The 14,263-nt window shown below is 47.5% G+C and overlaps 1 protein-coding gene and 1 pseudogene across 4 annotated transcripts in view; one reads left to right on the forward strand and one right to left on the reverse strand.

Moving 5' to 3' along the window:
* Positions 1–360: 360 nt before the first annotated feature.
* Bnip3-ps5 (BCL2 interacting protein 3, pseudogene 5) lies at positions 361–1,130 on the forward strand (annotated as a pseudogene).
* A 4,789-nt stretch (positions 1,131–5,919) lies between these two features.
* Positions 5,920–14,263, reverse strand: part of Acer1 (alkaline ceramidase 1) — a 30,633-nt gene continuing 22,289 nt past the window's right edge. For 2 of the 4 annotated variants that reach the window (XM_087565025.1, XM_087565027.1), the window contains exons 2-5: positions 11,045–11,159; positions 10,818–10,959; positions 7,088–7,225; positions 5,920–6,843 (exon numbers count right to left, since the gene is read on the reverse strand). In XM_087565025.1, coding sequence (XP_087421151.1) covers positions 6,675–6,843; positions 7,088–7,225; positions 10,818–10,959; positions 11,045–11,159 — 564 coding nt within the window. In that variant the 3' untranslated portion in view covers positions 5,920–6,674. Of the gene's footprint in view, positions 6,844–7,087; positions 7,226–10,042; positions 10,181–10,817; positions 10,960–11,044; positions 11,160–14,263 lie in introns of all 4 variants that reach the window. The other 2 variants (XM_087565026.1, NM_001106875.2) reach the window with 2 other exon arrangements.

Here is a 14,263-nt window from a genome sequence, read left to right on the forward strand (position 1 = left end):
CTAGTTTTAGGAGAAAAAAGAGGATAGAGGGGGGGGAAAGAGGTGACATATATACAGATGACTTCCTGTTGATAAGGGGAGTCAAGTTCCTTGGGGCAAGTTGATCTTTATTGTCAGGATATCTAATTTCTTCTTGTTGTTTTGTTTCTTTTACTACTTAACAAACTACAGCCAACCACCGACTGGCCAACCAGTCTCCCATCAGGGCTCTAGCATTTACATATATATTCTCTGAAAAGCCCCCAGAATTCTAAACGTCACACAGTCCCCCCCAAAAAAATCTGAGGCTGGCAAAATCACGCCCTTGCTAGAGCACGAGGCAAACCATGTCAGCTCCTGTGGACAATCTAAAGTAGCCTCAGTGACCACCTCCCAGGCCTGTCGCAGCTGGACTTGGGCTCCTTTGCCAAGCCACCATGCTGCAGAGGAGAGAGGAGAGCCTGCAGGGCTCCTGGGTAGAACTGTGCTTCAGCAATGGGTGGGAACAGCGTTCCAGACTCCATATCTATTTATAATGGTGACAGGGAAAAAAAAATCCTGTTGGATGTGCAGCATGAATCTGGACAAAGTAGTTCCAAGAGTTCTCCCTGTGACAGCCCACCTTGCTCTCAGACACCATAAGATACCAACAGAACTGAAACAGACACCCACAGTTTTGGAAAATAAAAGACAAAAAACAAACAAACAAAAAAAATCCAGCACTCTGTCTGAGGAAGATTATATTGGGAGAAGAAGAGAAGTTGAAAGTATCTTGAAGAAAAACTCAGGTTGGATATGGGATTGGTCAAGTCAGACAGAAAATAACCCCCTTTTAGGGGTTGGGGATTTAGCTCAGTGGTAGAGCGCTTACCTAGGAAGCACAAGGCCCTGGGTTCGGTCCCCAGCTCCGAAAAAAAGAACCAAAAAAAAAAAAAAAAGAAAGAAAGAAAATAACCCCCTTTTTAAACGCCCAAAGTGCGCAGCTGCTCTCAGCATGAGAAACACAAGCGTTATGAGGAAAGAGGGCATTTTCTCAGGAAACTTTCTGAAGGTTTTCCTTCCGTCTCTGTTACTGTCTCATCTGCTGGCCATTGGCTTGGGAATCTATATTGGAAGCCGTCCGACGACTTCCACTGTCACCCTTTGATGAAAATTTGGATCTGACTTCTGTTCACACAGTGAGGATCATGTCTGAGCTGTGACAGCTAATTGAAGATCTAGCATGACCCTGGGTGTCTGCACCGTGTGTTTATTTGTTCTGTAAATGCGGTGTACCTGGTTTAGTGAGACAGAAGAGACTCATCATGACCTATAGTTATACCTATGGGATTGATTAGCCAGCATGCCAGACTGATGCCTATTGTCACATTAATAGTAAATTTCTTCCAATATTAGATATAAATAGTATAAATAATTTTAATATAGCAGCAATGGTATATTTAAAAATGCTCTGTAATTGTAATCCAGTTGACACTTTACACTTCAAAAGAATGACTAGGCAATATTAAAAATCATCAAAGGGTTTTCCCCAAAGGAATTTTGCGGCCTTATAATCCTATTGCATAGTAGAAAATTAAAGGGTGTGGGCTATCTGTAAAGGCCTCTTACTTTGTGAATTAAGTAGTGAGTAGAAGCTAAGGTTTCCCACAAACCCCACTTTGCAGTCCCTCCTCTTTCTTTTCGCAGGATGAGGATTCCAGCCTTGCTGTTGCACCTTTATCTCTCTGCTGAGTTAAATTCCACAGTTTGTACTAAATTTTCAGTGCTTTTAAAATCAGCTGTATTGTAAGCAAATCTGTCTACTTTAAAACACTGGAAAGGAAAATAACTTTGCCAAATCCTTTGGAGAATACTGGATTTGCATATGCAGTAATCAGTGTCCAACGCTTCTGTTAAATCAGACTTCCTCCCAGTCTTCTCCTCTCTACAGCATGGCTTCAAAGCCTGACTCCTTGAGCTGCTGTATCTATTCTGTTGTATTTGTTTCATCATCCCACACTTAATTCAGGTGTGCTAAAATAAGAGTAACATTTTAACAGTTTTTTACTGTTAAAATTAATGCACTCATATTTCTATGTTTTTAAAGAAAACAAAATTCTCATCACAACACATCTCTTTCAACAAGACCATACCTCCTAATCCTTCCCAAATAGTCCACCAACTGGGGACCAAGAATTCAAGCTAATGAACCTGTTGGGACCATTCTTAGTCAAAACCTCCACAGGATCTAAAACATTCCCTGGCTTCCACAGACACTCACATGCATGTGGGGTATACACACACACACACACACACACACACACACACACACACACACACACGCACACCCTGATAAATAAAGGAGGCATGTTGGCCCACACCTTTAACCCTAGCACTCAGGAGGCAGAAGGAGCCTGTTCTGCAGAGCAAGCTTCAAGACAGCCAGGGCTACACAATGAAATCTGTTCTTGAAAAATCAAAAACAACCCAAAAAGAGATAAAGAAATAAATCACTCTTTTTCATGAGATAGGGTTTCTCTGTGTAGCCAGGCTTACTGAAGCCCACAGAGCTCTACTTGCCTCTGCCTCCTGAGTGCTGAGTGCAAAGGGGTTCGTCACCACTGCCTGGCCTGTTGTTCTGTGGTGTGTTGTATGTGTGTGAGTAACCTGCATGCTTGGATAAAAGGAGCCCCTCACCATTCCAGGCCCAGGAAAACAGACCTCCTATATTAAAACTAAGATTCGAGCCATCTAGATCAGGAGTCCGAGGTCGTCCTCAGCTACATGGAGAGTTTAGGGTCAGTCTGAAACCCTGTTTCAAATAGAAAGAAGGAAAGAAAGAAAAGGGGAGCGGAGGGAGAGATAGGGAGGGATGAAGAGACAGAAGAGCAAACGGCAGTTTGAGGGTTTGGCGCAGCTGTAACTGATCCTGTCAGATCTCTCTGACATCTTCTGGTCACATGACCCACGATTTCCCAATAGTGAAGTCGTATGCGAAGGCTCTGCTCTGTTCGGAGTCCACCCTGGGACACTAACCTGCAGGGTCTGCTGACCCCCGCCTCGTGCCTGCCGCTACTGCCCTCTACTGGTTGCTTGGGTTGCACCCGGAAGTATGACTCCCCATTTATTACCTTTAATTTTTGTAGATGGTCCTTCAGGAGAGTTTTTGAGCCCCTTCTTTCTGGCATCCAGTGTGTTCTTGTGTCTCTCAGTTTTCTGACTATCACAAATGTTCACAGGGCCCTTGGATGCTGAGAAAATGTGAGCAGGCCAGAGTAGAGCCCAGTGGCCCACTATGAGAGACCTGGCCCAGATTAACCCTGATGCGAAGCCTGGGGACATTCCTTTGCATGGGAGCCATACTTGGCTTTGCAAAAAAAAAAAAAAAAAAAAAAAAAAATTAAATGCATGTACAGTGAATCATGACTATTCGTCTAGCATCCTAGAGGTTAAGACAATTCCTGTAATTCCGAGGCCAGCCTGGTCTACACAGTGAGTTCTGGGCCAGTCTAGGCTATTGCCTCAGCCTCCCAGGTCACACCTGTGCAAGCATGTATGGCTTCATGGTGAGATTTCTATTTTTCTATTTTTCTTTCTTTTTTTTTTTTTTTTTTTTTGAGACAGGCTCATGTAGCCCAGGCTGGCTATGAACTTGAGGGTGACCTTGAACTCCTGACTATCCTAACTCACTCTCCTGAGTGCTAGGATAATCTTTGATTTCATAGCAGAGGAACATTCTACGTAGGGAAAAGACACATGGAACCATCGATACGGACATTCCTCTTATCTCCCTGCCTCAGAAGCTCTTTGAGTGAGATTCTTAACTTTAGGGGGATCAAACAAGGACATCTTTCCCTCAAGCCCAAGTCTGCTGATAATATTACAGGTTAAGCCTGGCAGTGGTGGCACACTCCTTTAATCCTAGCACTCGGGAAGCTAAGGCAGGTGGATCTCTGTGAGTTTGAGGCCAGCCTAATTTACAGAGAGAGTTCCAGGGCAGCCAGGGCTATACAGAGAGATGTTGTCTCAAAAACAAAAATATCATAGGTTTACAGGACCACCTCCATCTCTCAAGACTGGAATCCACCCAGGGGACGCATCTGAAGAGTATTTAGGTTTGAAAATAGAAGGACCTAGAAGGAGGCCCAGGCTCCACTGCCCTCAAGGGAGTCCAAAGAGCTCTCAGGAAAGATAGAGCCCAGGCTCTGTGTTCTCGGTAAATCACTCTGAGCCTCCTCTGAGCCTTATCTGTGACAGGAACGTATTCTTGTGCGTTTCAAGTGCTGCGTGGCAGGGGTAGGTGATATGCCCAGACTCGAATTTGTGACTCATGTCGCAATCACCCCCAGATGCAGAACGCCACCCACATGTGAGTGGTCAGGCATGGTTAAGCAAGCTATCACCTCAGTACCCAGGAGGCTGAGGCCAGAAGGTTGAGAGGTCTGGGACAGCCCGGGCTAAACACAATGCCCTGTCTTTAAACTTGGGATAGAGGCACCCACTGCCTCACGTCCTCCTTCCCTGTTGCTTCAGATCCCACTCCAGGCAGCGATGGCTAGCCTGTCTCTCTTCTCTTGTTGTCCCCTGCAGCCAAGGAACTAGAGGGCTCGCTGTTTCCAAGAAGGGCACACCCATCTTGCCACCTGCACGGGAAGCCTCTAGCGGGACCCTGTAGTCAGCCCTTCCAACACTGTCTTCTTTGACCATGTATCAGTGTCTCTGAGTGCCTGTGCAGTTAGCATCCCTCACCTCTGCCAGAGTGTGGGTTGAGAGCTCTGTATGTCTGCTGTCTGACAAAGAGGGTGGCGTCGTATAGGGAAGAGTGAACTGAAAAAAAGCAGGATAGCTCATTTGTTTTATTTATGTGAACATTTGCCTGAAGGTGTGTCTGAGAACTATGTCTTTGTGGTACCACCAGAGGCCAGGAGAGGAGGTTGGATCCCCTGGGACTGGAGTTACAGATGGCTATGAATGGCCACATGGGTTCTGGGACTCAAACCTGGGTCGGCTCTGAGAGCAGCCATTGCTCTTAATAGTTCCTTATTTGTATATTTTTAAAGATTTATTTATTTATTATATATAAGTACACTGTAGCTGTCTTCAGATACACCAGAAGAGGGCATCGGATCTCTTTACAGATGGTTGTGAGCCACCATGTGGTTGCTGGGAATTGAACTCATAACCTCTGGAGAAGCAGTCAGTGCTCTTAACCGCTGAGCCATCTCTCCAGCCCCTTATTTGGATTTGTTTTTTACATCTTAAAACTTTTGTCTGCGCACTGTGTGTGCTACTCCATCTGTGTGATGGAGGCTACTCCATCTGTGTGATGGAGGCTACTCCATCTGTGTGATGGAGGCTACTCCATCTGTGTGATGGAGGCTACTCCATCTGTGTGATGGAGGCTACTCCATCTGTGTGATGGAGGCTACTCCATCTGTGTGATGGAGGCTACTCCATCTGTGTGATGGAGGCTACTCCATCTGTGTGATGGAGGCTACTCCATCTGTGTGATGGAGGCTACTCCATCTGTGTGATGAAGGTCAGAAGGCAACTTGTAGGAGTTGGTTCTCTCCTTCTATTCCCTTTTCATGCAAATTTTAGGGATCGAATCTCAGGTCACCATACTGGGCTGCAAGCCATCAGAGCCATCAGAGCCATCAGAGCCATCAGAGCCATCAGAGCCATCAGAGCAACCCATACTTGCAACTTTAATTTGTGTAGGTGGATTAAGGGAGAGGTAGATAAATGGATGTAGGGAGGGAGGTAGATGGAAAGAGAGGGAAAGAAGGTGGATGGACAGATGGATGGATGAATGGATGGGTGGATGGATGGATGTTCGGGCTGGAGGATGAGTGGATGGGTGGGTTGATATATGGATTGTTAAAATGGTGAATAGGTGAATGGTTGATAGGTGGGTGGATGAATATTTTCAAGGCAATCCCAAATACCCAACACACATGATTTAGTTTTAATCAACAGAAATCCCAGGAGGGAATGAAATTTTATTTACAAACAGCATTTGAAACATCACACCTCTCAGGACTTTGCAAGTTGCATACTGTGGAGCAGAAAGTCAAGCTTTGGCACATCTAACTCTGTGTCCTTAGCCATCATGCAAACCCTTTTCCCACTAGCCTTCCCTCGAAGTGATTAGAATGGCCACCATGCTCCCCTCTGACACACCCTGTCCCATGTTGTCGCTCAGGTTAGCCCTCTATTTTCCTCACTCGTGGCTCTCACGCTCAACACCATGCCCTGAGTGCATGTGGTGGTTCAAAGAGGTGTCCATACACATGCCTATCTCTATACAGTGGGGCCTAGAACGCTATCTGGATACTAACCACTTTCCCAGAATACAGACAGGACCCAGTTGAAGCTATGACACTCATAAACAGTCCCAGATGTGCAAGCTTCCCGAAAACAAGCATTACGCTTCAAGCAGGTGCCGTATCAGCCACACCCGTACACCCACCACATCAGCGGCCGTGGAGGAGCCGTGGTCTCATAAGCAGAAGTAGGCCAGACATTCCACGCACCAGGCAGCCCCTGCCCCTCAGTCACCACAAGTACCCTGAGCCACAAGTAAGTCTATCCTGGGCCAACCGAACAGGGCGAGAAGCGTGGGTGTGGGGCTCCCAAGTGTGCCCTGCTCTGTGTCCTCAGAACATAGGAGACTGGGTGGCTGGTCGGACGGTGAGCAGAGACTTTCGCAGAGCTCAGCAGTTCTTGTCATTCTCCTGGATCTCCACATAGGGCAGCCCAATGAGCCAGCTGTCCCGGGGCCAGTAGTGGACTTTGAGGGTTTTATCTGGCATCTCATACTTGGCGTCCACCAGGGCCATGGTCACAATACCATAAGGGAAAGTGATGCTTATGAGGACATGCCTGTGGTTAAGAGAGGGCGGGGTAAAAAATCAGGAGGTCACCCAGCCCTACCCAGTCTTCTGAGATTCTCATGGATGCTAAGTGGTATCTTTAGGTCCAGGCAGCCAGTTGTAACCTCTCCCCATCACCTCTACATCCCAGTGTCTGGATCTTGTCCCCCTTCTGTTCTTGCACCCCAGACACTCCTCAACGCTGACATCTGAACTCTGACTTGGGGTCTTGGGATCCAAGAGAGGTGCTTTACCAAATGCTATGCAGGTAGAAGAACTGAATCCGCTGCCAGAAACTGCAGAGCACACGGTCGCTGACCCAGCTGGTCAGGGCGGCGGCCCACAAGATCACAGAAACAGCAATCAGATGCCGAAGATCCCTGTTGCTAGTCCTGGGGACAAAGGGAGGGCCTGGGTTGGGGGACATAGGGGGATGAGAGGGATGCATGGGTGGGGGTGGGCAGATGAACAGACGGACAGACAGATGGACAGGTGGATGGGTGGATAATAGATGTAGATGTTTGATGGATGCATCTGCACTAACACAGAAGGCAGTGAACTAAGTGGCTGATGGGAAACTCTTCTATCCAGGAGATGTGTCTTATAGGTTGGGAGAGGAATGAGTGGTGTTTTCAAGGGAGCTGCTGTTTGCTGAAAGTTGTCTCTGGGTGTCTCCCAGTGGCTCTTGTGTTAAAAGATCTGTCTTTACCTCCACTCTGTAGGGAGGTAATGGACCCTTTCAGAGTTGGGGCCTACAAGAGATTTTTCTGTTCACTTAAAATGTGTTCTTGAAGAGGATTATGGGAACTCCAACCCAAGTCAATAGAGTCAGGCAAGCAGTCTGCAAACCTCTAAAACCAGGAGCCGAAACAACACACAGACAGCAGCAATTAGCCCAAGCCAGGTGTGCAGGGACACAGTCATCGTCTCAGAACCTGGGAGGCTGAGGGACGAGGGGGCACTGGGATGTTGTAGGCCAACCTGAGCTACACAGTGAAGTCCTGTTTGAAAATTGAAAAAAAATAGGAAGAAAAAACTAGAATAATTCTTGCTGTCTCTGTCTTTTTCATTCTCTCTGTTTCTGTCTGTCTGTCTGTGTCTGTCCATCTGTCTGTCTCTACCTCTCTGTCTCTCTCTGTCTCTCTGTCTCTGTCTCTCTCTGTCTCTGTCTCTCTCTGTCTCTCTCTGTCTCTCTGTCTCTGTCTCTCTCTGTCTCTGTCTCTCTCTGTCTCTCTGTCTCTCTGTCTCTCTCTCTCTCTCTCTCACACACACACACACACACACACACACACACACACACACACACACTGTATCTGCCTGTATGTTTCAAGCTTACTTTAAACTCCCAGACTGAACTAATTAATCCTCTTGTTCAGCCTCACAAACACCTAGGACTGTATCGGTCTATGTCCTGTGAGGTCGTATGGGACAAGTCTTAACTCTTCATGGTGTCTCAGCTATGATACAGTAGCAGAAAGCTGAAACTGGTGCTTAGTCTGTGCTAATAGTTAATACTCAAAAAGGGGGAGTAAGGGATAGACTATGTGGGGGTGTGTATATTGGTGTGTGTGTGCGAGCACGCTCAAGTGCACATGGGCTCGTGCACTCGGGAGTGCAATAGGTCAGTGCATTTTTTGAAATGACTCAAGACCATGATGTAGGTTCCTGGTCAGCAGAATCAAATCCAGGTCCCCCGGAGAATGTTCCAGAGGTGAATGAGAAAGCTGTCCTGTGTCAACAGACACCGGCCCTGTCTGCTCACCTCATGATGAGGCCAGTCACTGGATTCTCTTTCACTAGTGGCTTCCAACTGACTAATGATGTCTATGTCACTTTGCACAATGGCTTCCAGTTGGCTTCACTGGTGATCTCCACTTGTGCTGCTCTACAGTCTCCGTTTGATGTGACCAATGCTTCTGATTGGCTTGGCCTCTACTTCCCAGCCACTCTGACTCATGGTTTCTGGTTTGCTGGACCTGTGATTTCCAGTTGTCTTTATAGTTTCTGGTTGGTTTTGTTAATGGTTTCCGGTTTACAGTTTCTTATGGTTTCATTGGCTTGACCTTTGGCTTCTGGTTGGATTGACTGATAGTTTACGGTTTGTGAGCTGTGCTTTCTAGTTTGTATAGCTTGACCTGTGGGTTTCAGTTGGCTCAACCTATGATACATGGCTCAACCTACTATACGCTTAGCCTGTGGATTTTAGTCAGCTTGACCTGAAGATACTAAAAAATAAATGAAAATGACATGCTCTGAGCTGCAAGATGGCTCAGTAGATAAAGGTGCTTGCAGCTAACCTGACAACCCCAGTTGGATGGGCAGGACCCACATTGTGGTACACAGATGCTGTGATGCACATAAATAAAAATAAATTAACATAAAATAAATGTGTGCTTGGGGGGTTGGGGATTTAGCTCAGTGGTAGAGCGCTTGCCTAGGAAGCGCAAGGCCCTGGGTTCAGTCCCCAGCTCCGAAAAAACAGAACCAAAAAAAAAAAAAAATGTGTGTTTGGTTTTTCAAGACAGGGTTTCTCTGTGTAGCCCTAGCAGTCCTGGAACTCGCTCTGTAGACCAGGCTGGCCTCGAATGCATAGAGATCTGCCTGTCTCTGTCTCCCAAGAACTGGGATTAAAGGCATGTACCACCAGCACCATTACAGTATATGTTTTAAGACAATGTTTGCAGGTTGACAGACTTCTCAGAAGCCTTGCCCTTCCTGTTCACAGGTCAATATGGGGAATGGGTGTCCCCTCCAAGAGACTGGAGTTAGAAAGCACACAAAACTGCTGAAAAGGGAAACGGAAGGAAACTCTTAGGGAACTGCAACCACCACTCACTTCCTAGAAAACATTAACAATTGCTTTCTGGGGGCTGGGGATTTAGCTCAGTGGTAGAGCGCTTACCTAGGAAGCTCAAGGCCCTGGGTTCGGTCCCCAGCTCCGAAAAAAAGAACAAAAAAAAAAAAAAAAAAACAATTGCTTTCTGTGATGCTGGGAATAGAACCCACAGCCTAGAACATATTAAGCAGGGGCTTTACACTTGAACATCCAGCCCAGTTGAGGATTCTAGGTGGGGCTCCACCCTGACCACGCCCCAGCCCCTCACTGGTGGATTCTAGGCAGGGCTCCATTCTGACCACGCCCCAACCCCTCACTGGTGGATTCTAGGCGGGGCTCCACCCTGACCACACCTCCATCACCTAGCACTCACTTCTTGTACTCTTTGCGTACAATGTAGAGGATGTGTATGGCGATACTGTTGAGGGCATAGGCATTGACTGTGGGCTTCACGAACGTCAAGAAGGTGCTGATAATGGTGGTCATAATTACCAGGCAGCTGAAGTAGAACCTGGGGGTGAAACAGGGTGGGAGAGTGGCCCAGAGGTGCTGAAGGACTCAGCGAGATCACCTTGGGCAGTCAAAATAAATTCGACAAACCAAGAACCCTGGAGAGTACATCTGGGCTGAGGAGGAGCCTCTGGGTTTCCTCGGGTCTGTCTGCTCAGGAAAGACAGGATTTAAGAGAACTCAGGTGTATCCGGGTGGGATTAAAGAGCCTGAGGAGGGGTACAGGGATGAAAAGGGGTCAGGGAACTCAAGAGGCCTGGTAGGGTCAGGCAAGGGGAGGGGTTTGTAAAAGCATGGGGAATTCAGAAGATGGAGAACAGGTATCTGGGTAAAGATTATGAGGGTTCTTTGGGTACAGAGGACCCTTGGTATGTGTTCCTTTAATCCCCCTCCCCACAGGTGACTGGTATGTGGAAACCCAAGTAAGTTATGAAGGATCTTTGGAAGATTCTTGGGTAGCATAGGGTTGGGAAGGAACTCAAAGCTCTCACAAATGGTCCCAAGTTGATGATCAGGGGAAAGGGAGATGACACAGGGTTCACAGAGCACGTGAGTCCACCCTGACCACATAGTGTGGCTGCTCACAGAGTCCACAGAAGGTGTGAGCCCACCCTGGCCATGCAGTGTTCCTGCTCTACCTGCTCCCCTTGATGAACTTGGGGAAGTAGCAACGGGGCAACCACACGCTGTATCCACTGGCCAGCAACCACAGGATGGAGATCTCATCCAGCAGCTGCCCCACGAAGCTGAGTGTCATGTGGAAATACATGGAGAACAGACCTGTGGGAAGGCAGAGGCAGGTAGAGGCTGTCAGGAGGAAGGACCATTTCCAGAACACTTCCTCAGCTTCACACACTTCACCTACCTATGACCATGAAGAGGACTGACACTCCATAGATACCCCAGGAACGCTTCTGGGCATACGGGTGCATAAGGAACATCATGAGGGGTCCAAAGATGAGGAAGAACACATTGCTGAACTGCAGGAGAAGCAAGAACGGGGCTGGTAATACAAGAACTGGTAGGAGCTCCTGTCCACCTAGGGCTCATTCCTCTGTGGTCCATCACATTGCTGTCCAGGGATGAACCAAGATCTGTCCATTATTTAACTGTTGGTTCCCCAGCTCATCTTTCCTGATTTCAGTGTTTGTTTTGAGATAGGGTCTCACTATAAGAGTCTGGCTGTCGTGGAACTCGCTGTGTAGACCAGGCTGGCCTCAAAGTCCCAGAGATCCACTTGCTTCAGCCTCCTAAGTGCTGAAATTAAATGTGTGTACCACCACACCTAGCTCTCCCTTTATTTTTAAAATGTTACTCATTAGTATTACTGGCCTTTAACCCTAGCTCTCAGTGGGCAAAAGTAGGTTCATCTCCATGAATTGCAGCCTAGTCTACACTGAGAATCCCAGGCAGCCAGGGCTACATAGTGAGGCACACACATACACAAAAATAGTTATTACCACTAAAGAAGTCCTGGATCTTGGATAGGCTGCTAGGAAAATGCTCCACCCCTAACCAGAACCCCAGACACCCATTTGGGGGATCCATTCCCGACCACACCCCAGCCCCTCACTGGGGGATTCTTGTCAGGGGCTCCATTTCCAGGCCTGTCCTTCTCTCCCACTGACCCTGGCCATCTAGGGGCCATCCCCACATCTTCCATAGACCCAACATTCCCCCCAGTACTCTACTGGTTCTTTCATTTGCTCAGTGACAGAAGTACGGATGACCTACTAAATCTTTTCCACATGTTCTCCTTCATTTTCTTCTTAGAGGAAAACTCAAATTTGTGGGCTCTGTAATTGTGGACTAAAAATATTCAGGACAGGGCTGGAGAGATGGCTCAGCGGTTAAGAGCCCCGACTGCTCTTCCAGAGGTCCTGAGTTCAATTCCCAGCAACCACATGGTGGCTCACAACCATCTGTAATGGGATCTGATGCCCTCTTCTGGTGTGTGTGAAGATATGACAGTGTATTCATATACTTAAAACAAATAAATAAATCCTTAAAAACAATATTCAGGACAGGCATAGTGAGGTGTGCCTTTAATCCCAGCACTCAGGAGGCAAAGACAGATGGATCCCTGAGTTTGAGGCCAGTCTAGGCTACAGAGACTCATTTTCAAGAACCAAAATACGCTGGATGTGGTGGTGCACACCTCAAGTCCAGAGGCAGAAGCGCATCTCCATGAGTTCCAGGCCAGCCTGGTCTACACAGAAAAGCCCTGTCTTGAGAAACCAAAACCAAGGGGGTTGGGGATTTAGCTCAGTGGTAGAGCGCTTGCCTAGCAAGCGCAAGGCCCTGGGTTCGGTCCCCAGCTCCGGAAAAAAAAAAAAGAAAGAAAAGAAAAACAAAGAGAAACCAAAACCAAATTAAACACACACACACACACACACACACACACACACACACACACACACACACCAGGAAGCATTCAGTATGGCAATACGCAGAATCCCCAGTCACGTATTTCCAATCTCCTGTAGTGTTCTGGGGGCTGGAGCAGGACTGCCAGGAGACCCAAGCCGTCCTGTGCTATGGTGTAAGACCCCGTCTCCAACAGAGAGACAAGGGAAATGTGGCAATGCTATGCACACAACATTCATCTGACTTCGGCAGATTATCTAAAGAATATGTAACGGCTATGGGGGGGATCCACGGGTTCTAAACTAAAATTGCACCATTGTGTAAAAGGGACCCGAAGACCCGCAAGAGAGCTCACAGGTTGAAGATGCTGCTAAGTCTGAAGACCTGGGTTAGATCCTCAGAACCCACATGGAGAAAGGAAAACTGAGCCCCCACAGGTTATCCTCTGTGCTCCTCCCACCACACGTTCCCCACCACAGTGCCTCTGTGAGCCAAATAAACTCTTTCTTAAATTGCTTTGGCAAAGTATTTTGTCAGGGCCACATGACAGGTAACTACATAAGTTTGTGACTCCCCATCCCTCCTTCTTCACCCTCAGCTAAGCCGTGATGTGACTTCTCAGTCTAGGTAACCCCTAGAGATGAACAGCACCTGAGTCACGCTTTCTTCTGTTGTGGCAAAAATACTTGTCAGGCTTCCTTGTAGCCGCACACAACCATCTGACTAGGCTTTAGCCAACGAGATACACGCATAACCGTAGGTTATGTTTGTAAAGGTTCCCACTTCCTTTCCTTCCCCTTTCCTCTCTCTACTTCCTCTCTTTGTTAGGCATGGTCTGACGCTGCAGCTCAGGTTGGTCTTGAGCAAGGCAAGCCTTCCCACTCAGCTTCCTGAGTGCAGATGTCACAGATGTGCACCACACGAGTAGGAGTAACAGCACAAAGTGGAAACGGGCTGCAAGAGGGCTCAGCAGTTGAAGGGACAACGGCTGTCAACCCAAGTTCAATTCCTGGAACCTCATGGTAGAAGAAAACTGACTCATGAAAGCAGTCCTTTGTAGTTCATGCTGTGGTGCGTGTGAGTGGGTGTAAACATGTAAATGAATAAATAGGGAAGGAATCAAGCCGAGTTTTTGCTATATTTTCCTTAGTGTTGAGACAACCCAGAATGACCTTAAACTCATGATCCTTCTGTGTCCATCTCACAAGTGCCAGGATGACAAGGATGCTACCGTCCCTTGGTGAACCAAGCAATTTGATGGTGTTGGTTTTTTTTTTTTTCTTTTCTTTTTTTTTTTTCAGAGCTGGGGACCGAACCCAGGGCCTTGCACTTGCTAGGCAAACGCTCTACCACTGAGCTAAATCCCCAATCCCGTTGTTTTTAGTCACAAAGAACCTTCAATTCTAGATCCTCCTAGGACTCGAGAGATGGCTCATCAGTTAAGAGCACTGCCAGCAGAGGTTTGGCCAACATCCACATGGCCACTCACAACCTTCTTCAACTCCAGACCCAGGGGATCAGACACCCTCTTCTGGCCTTTGCAGGAACTGCATGCACAATGAGCACAAAACCACTTAACACGTAAATTAAATACATCTAGAAAAATTTAAATGAGCCACTTCCAGACACCTCAGGGGTGTGTGCTCCATGCCTTCCCCCATTACTCTCCATCTCCTCCTGGTGATCCAGAGTCTCTCCCTGGCCCTCTCCATTCCTG

The sequence above is a fragment of the Rattus norvegicus genome, chromosome 9 (assembly GCF_021556685.1).
Source record: "Rattus norvegicus strain SHRSP/BbbUtx chromosome 9, alternate assembly SHRSP_T2T, whole genome shotgun sequence".
In the NCBI taxonomy this organism is placed as follows: Eukaryota; Metazoa; Chordata; class Mammalia; order Rodentia; family Muridae; genus Rattus; species Rattus norvegicus.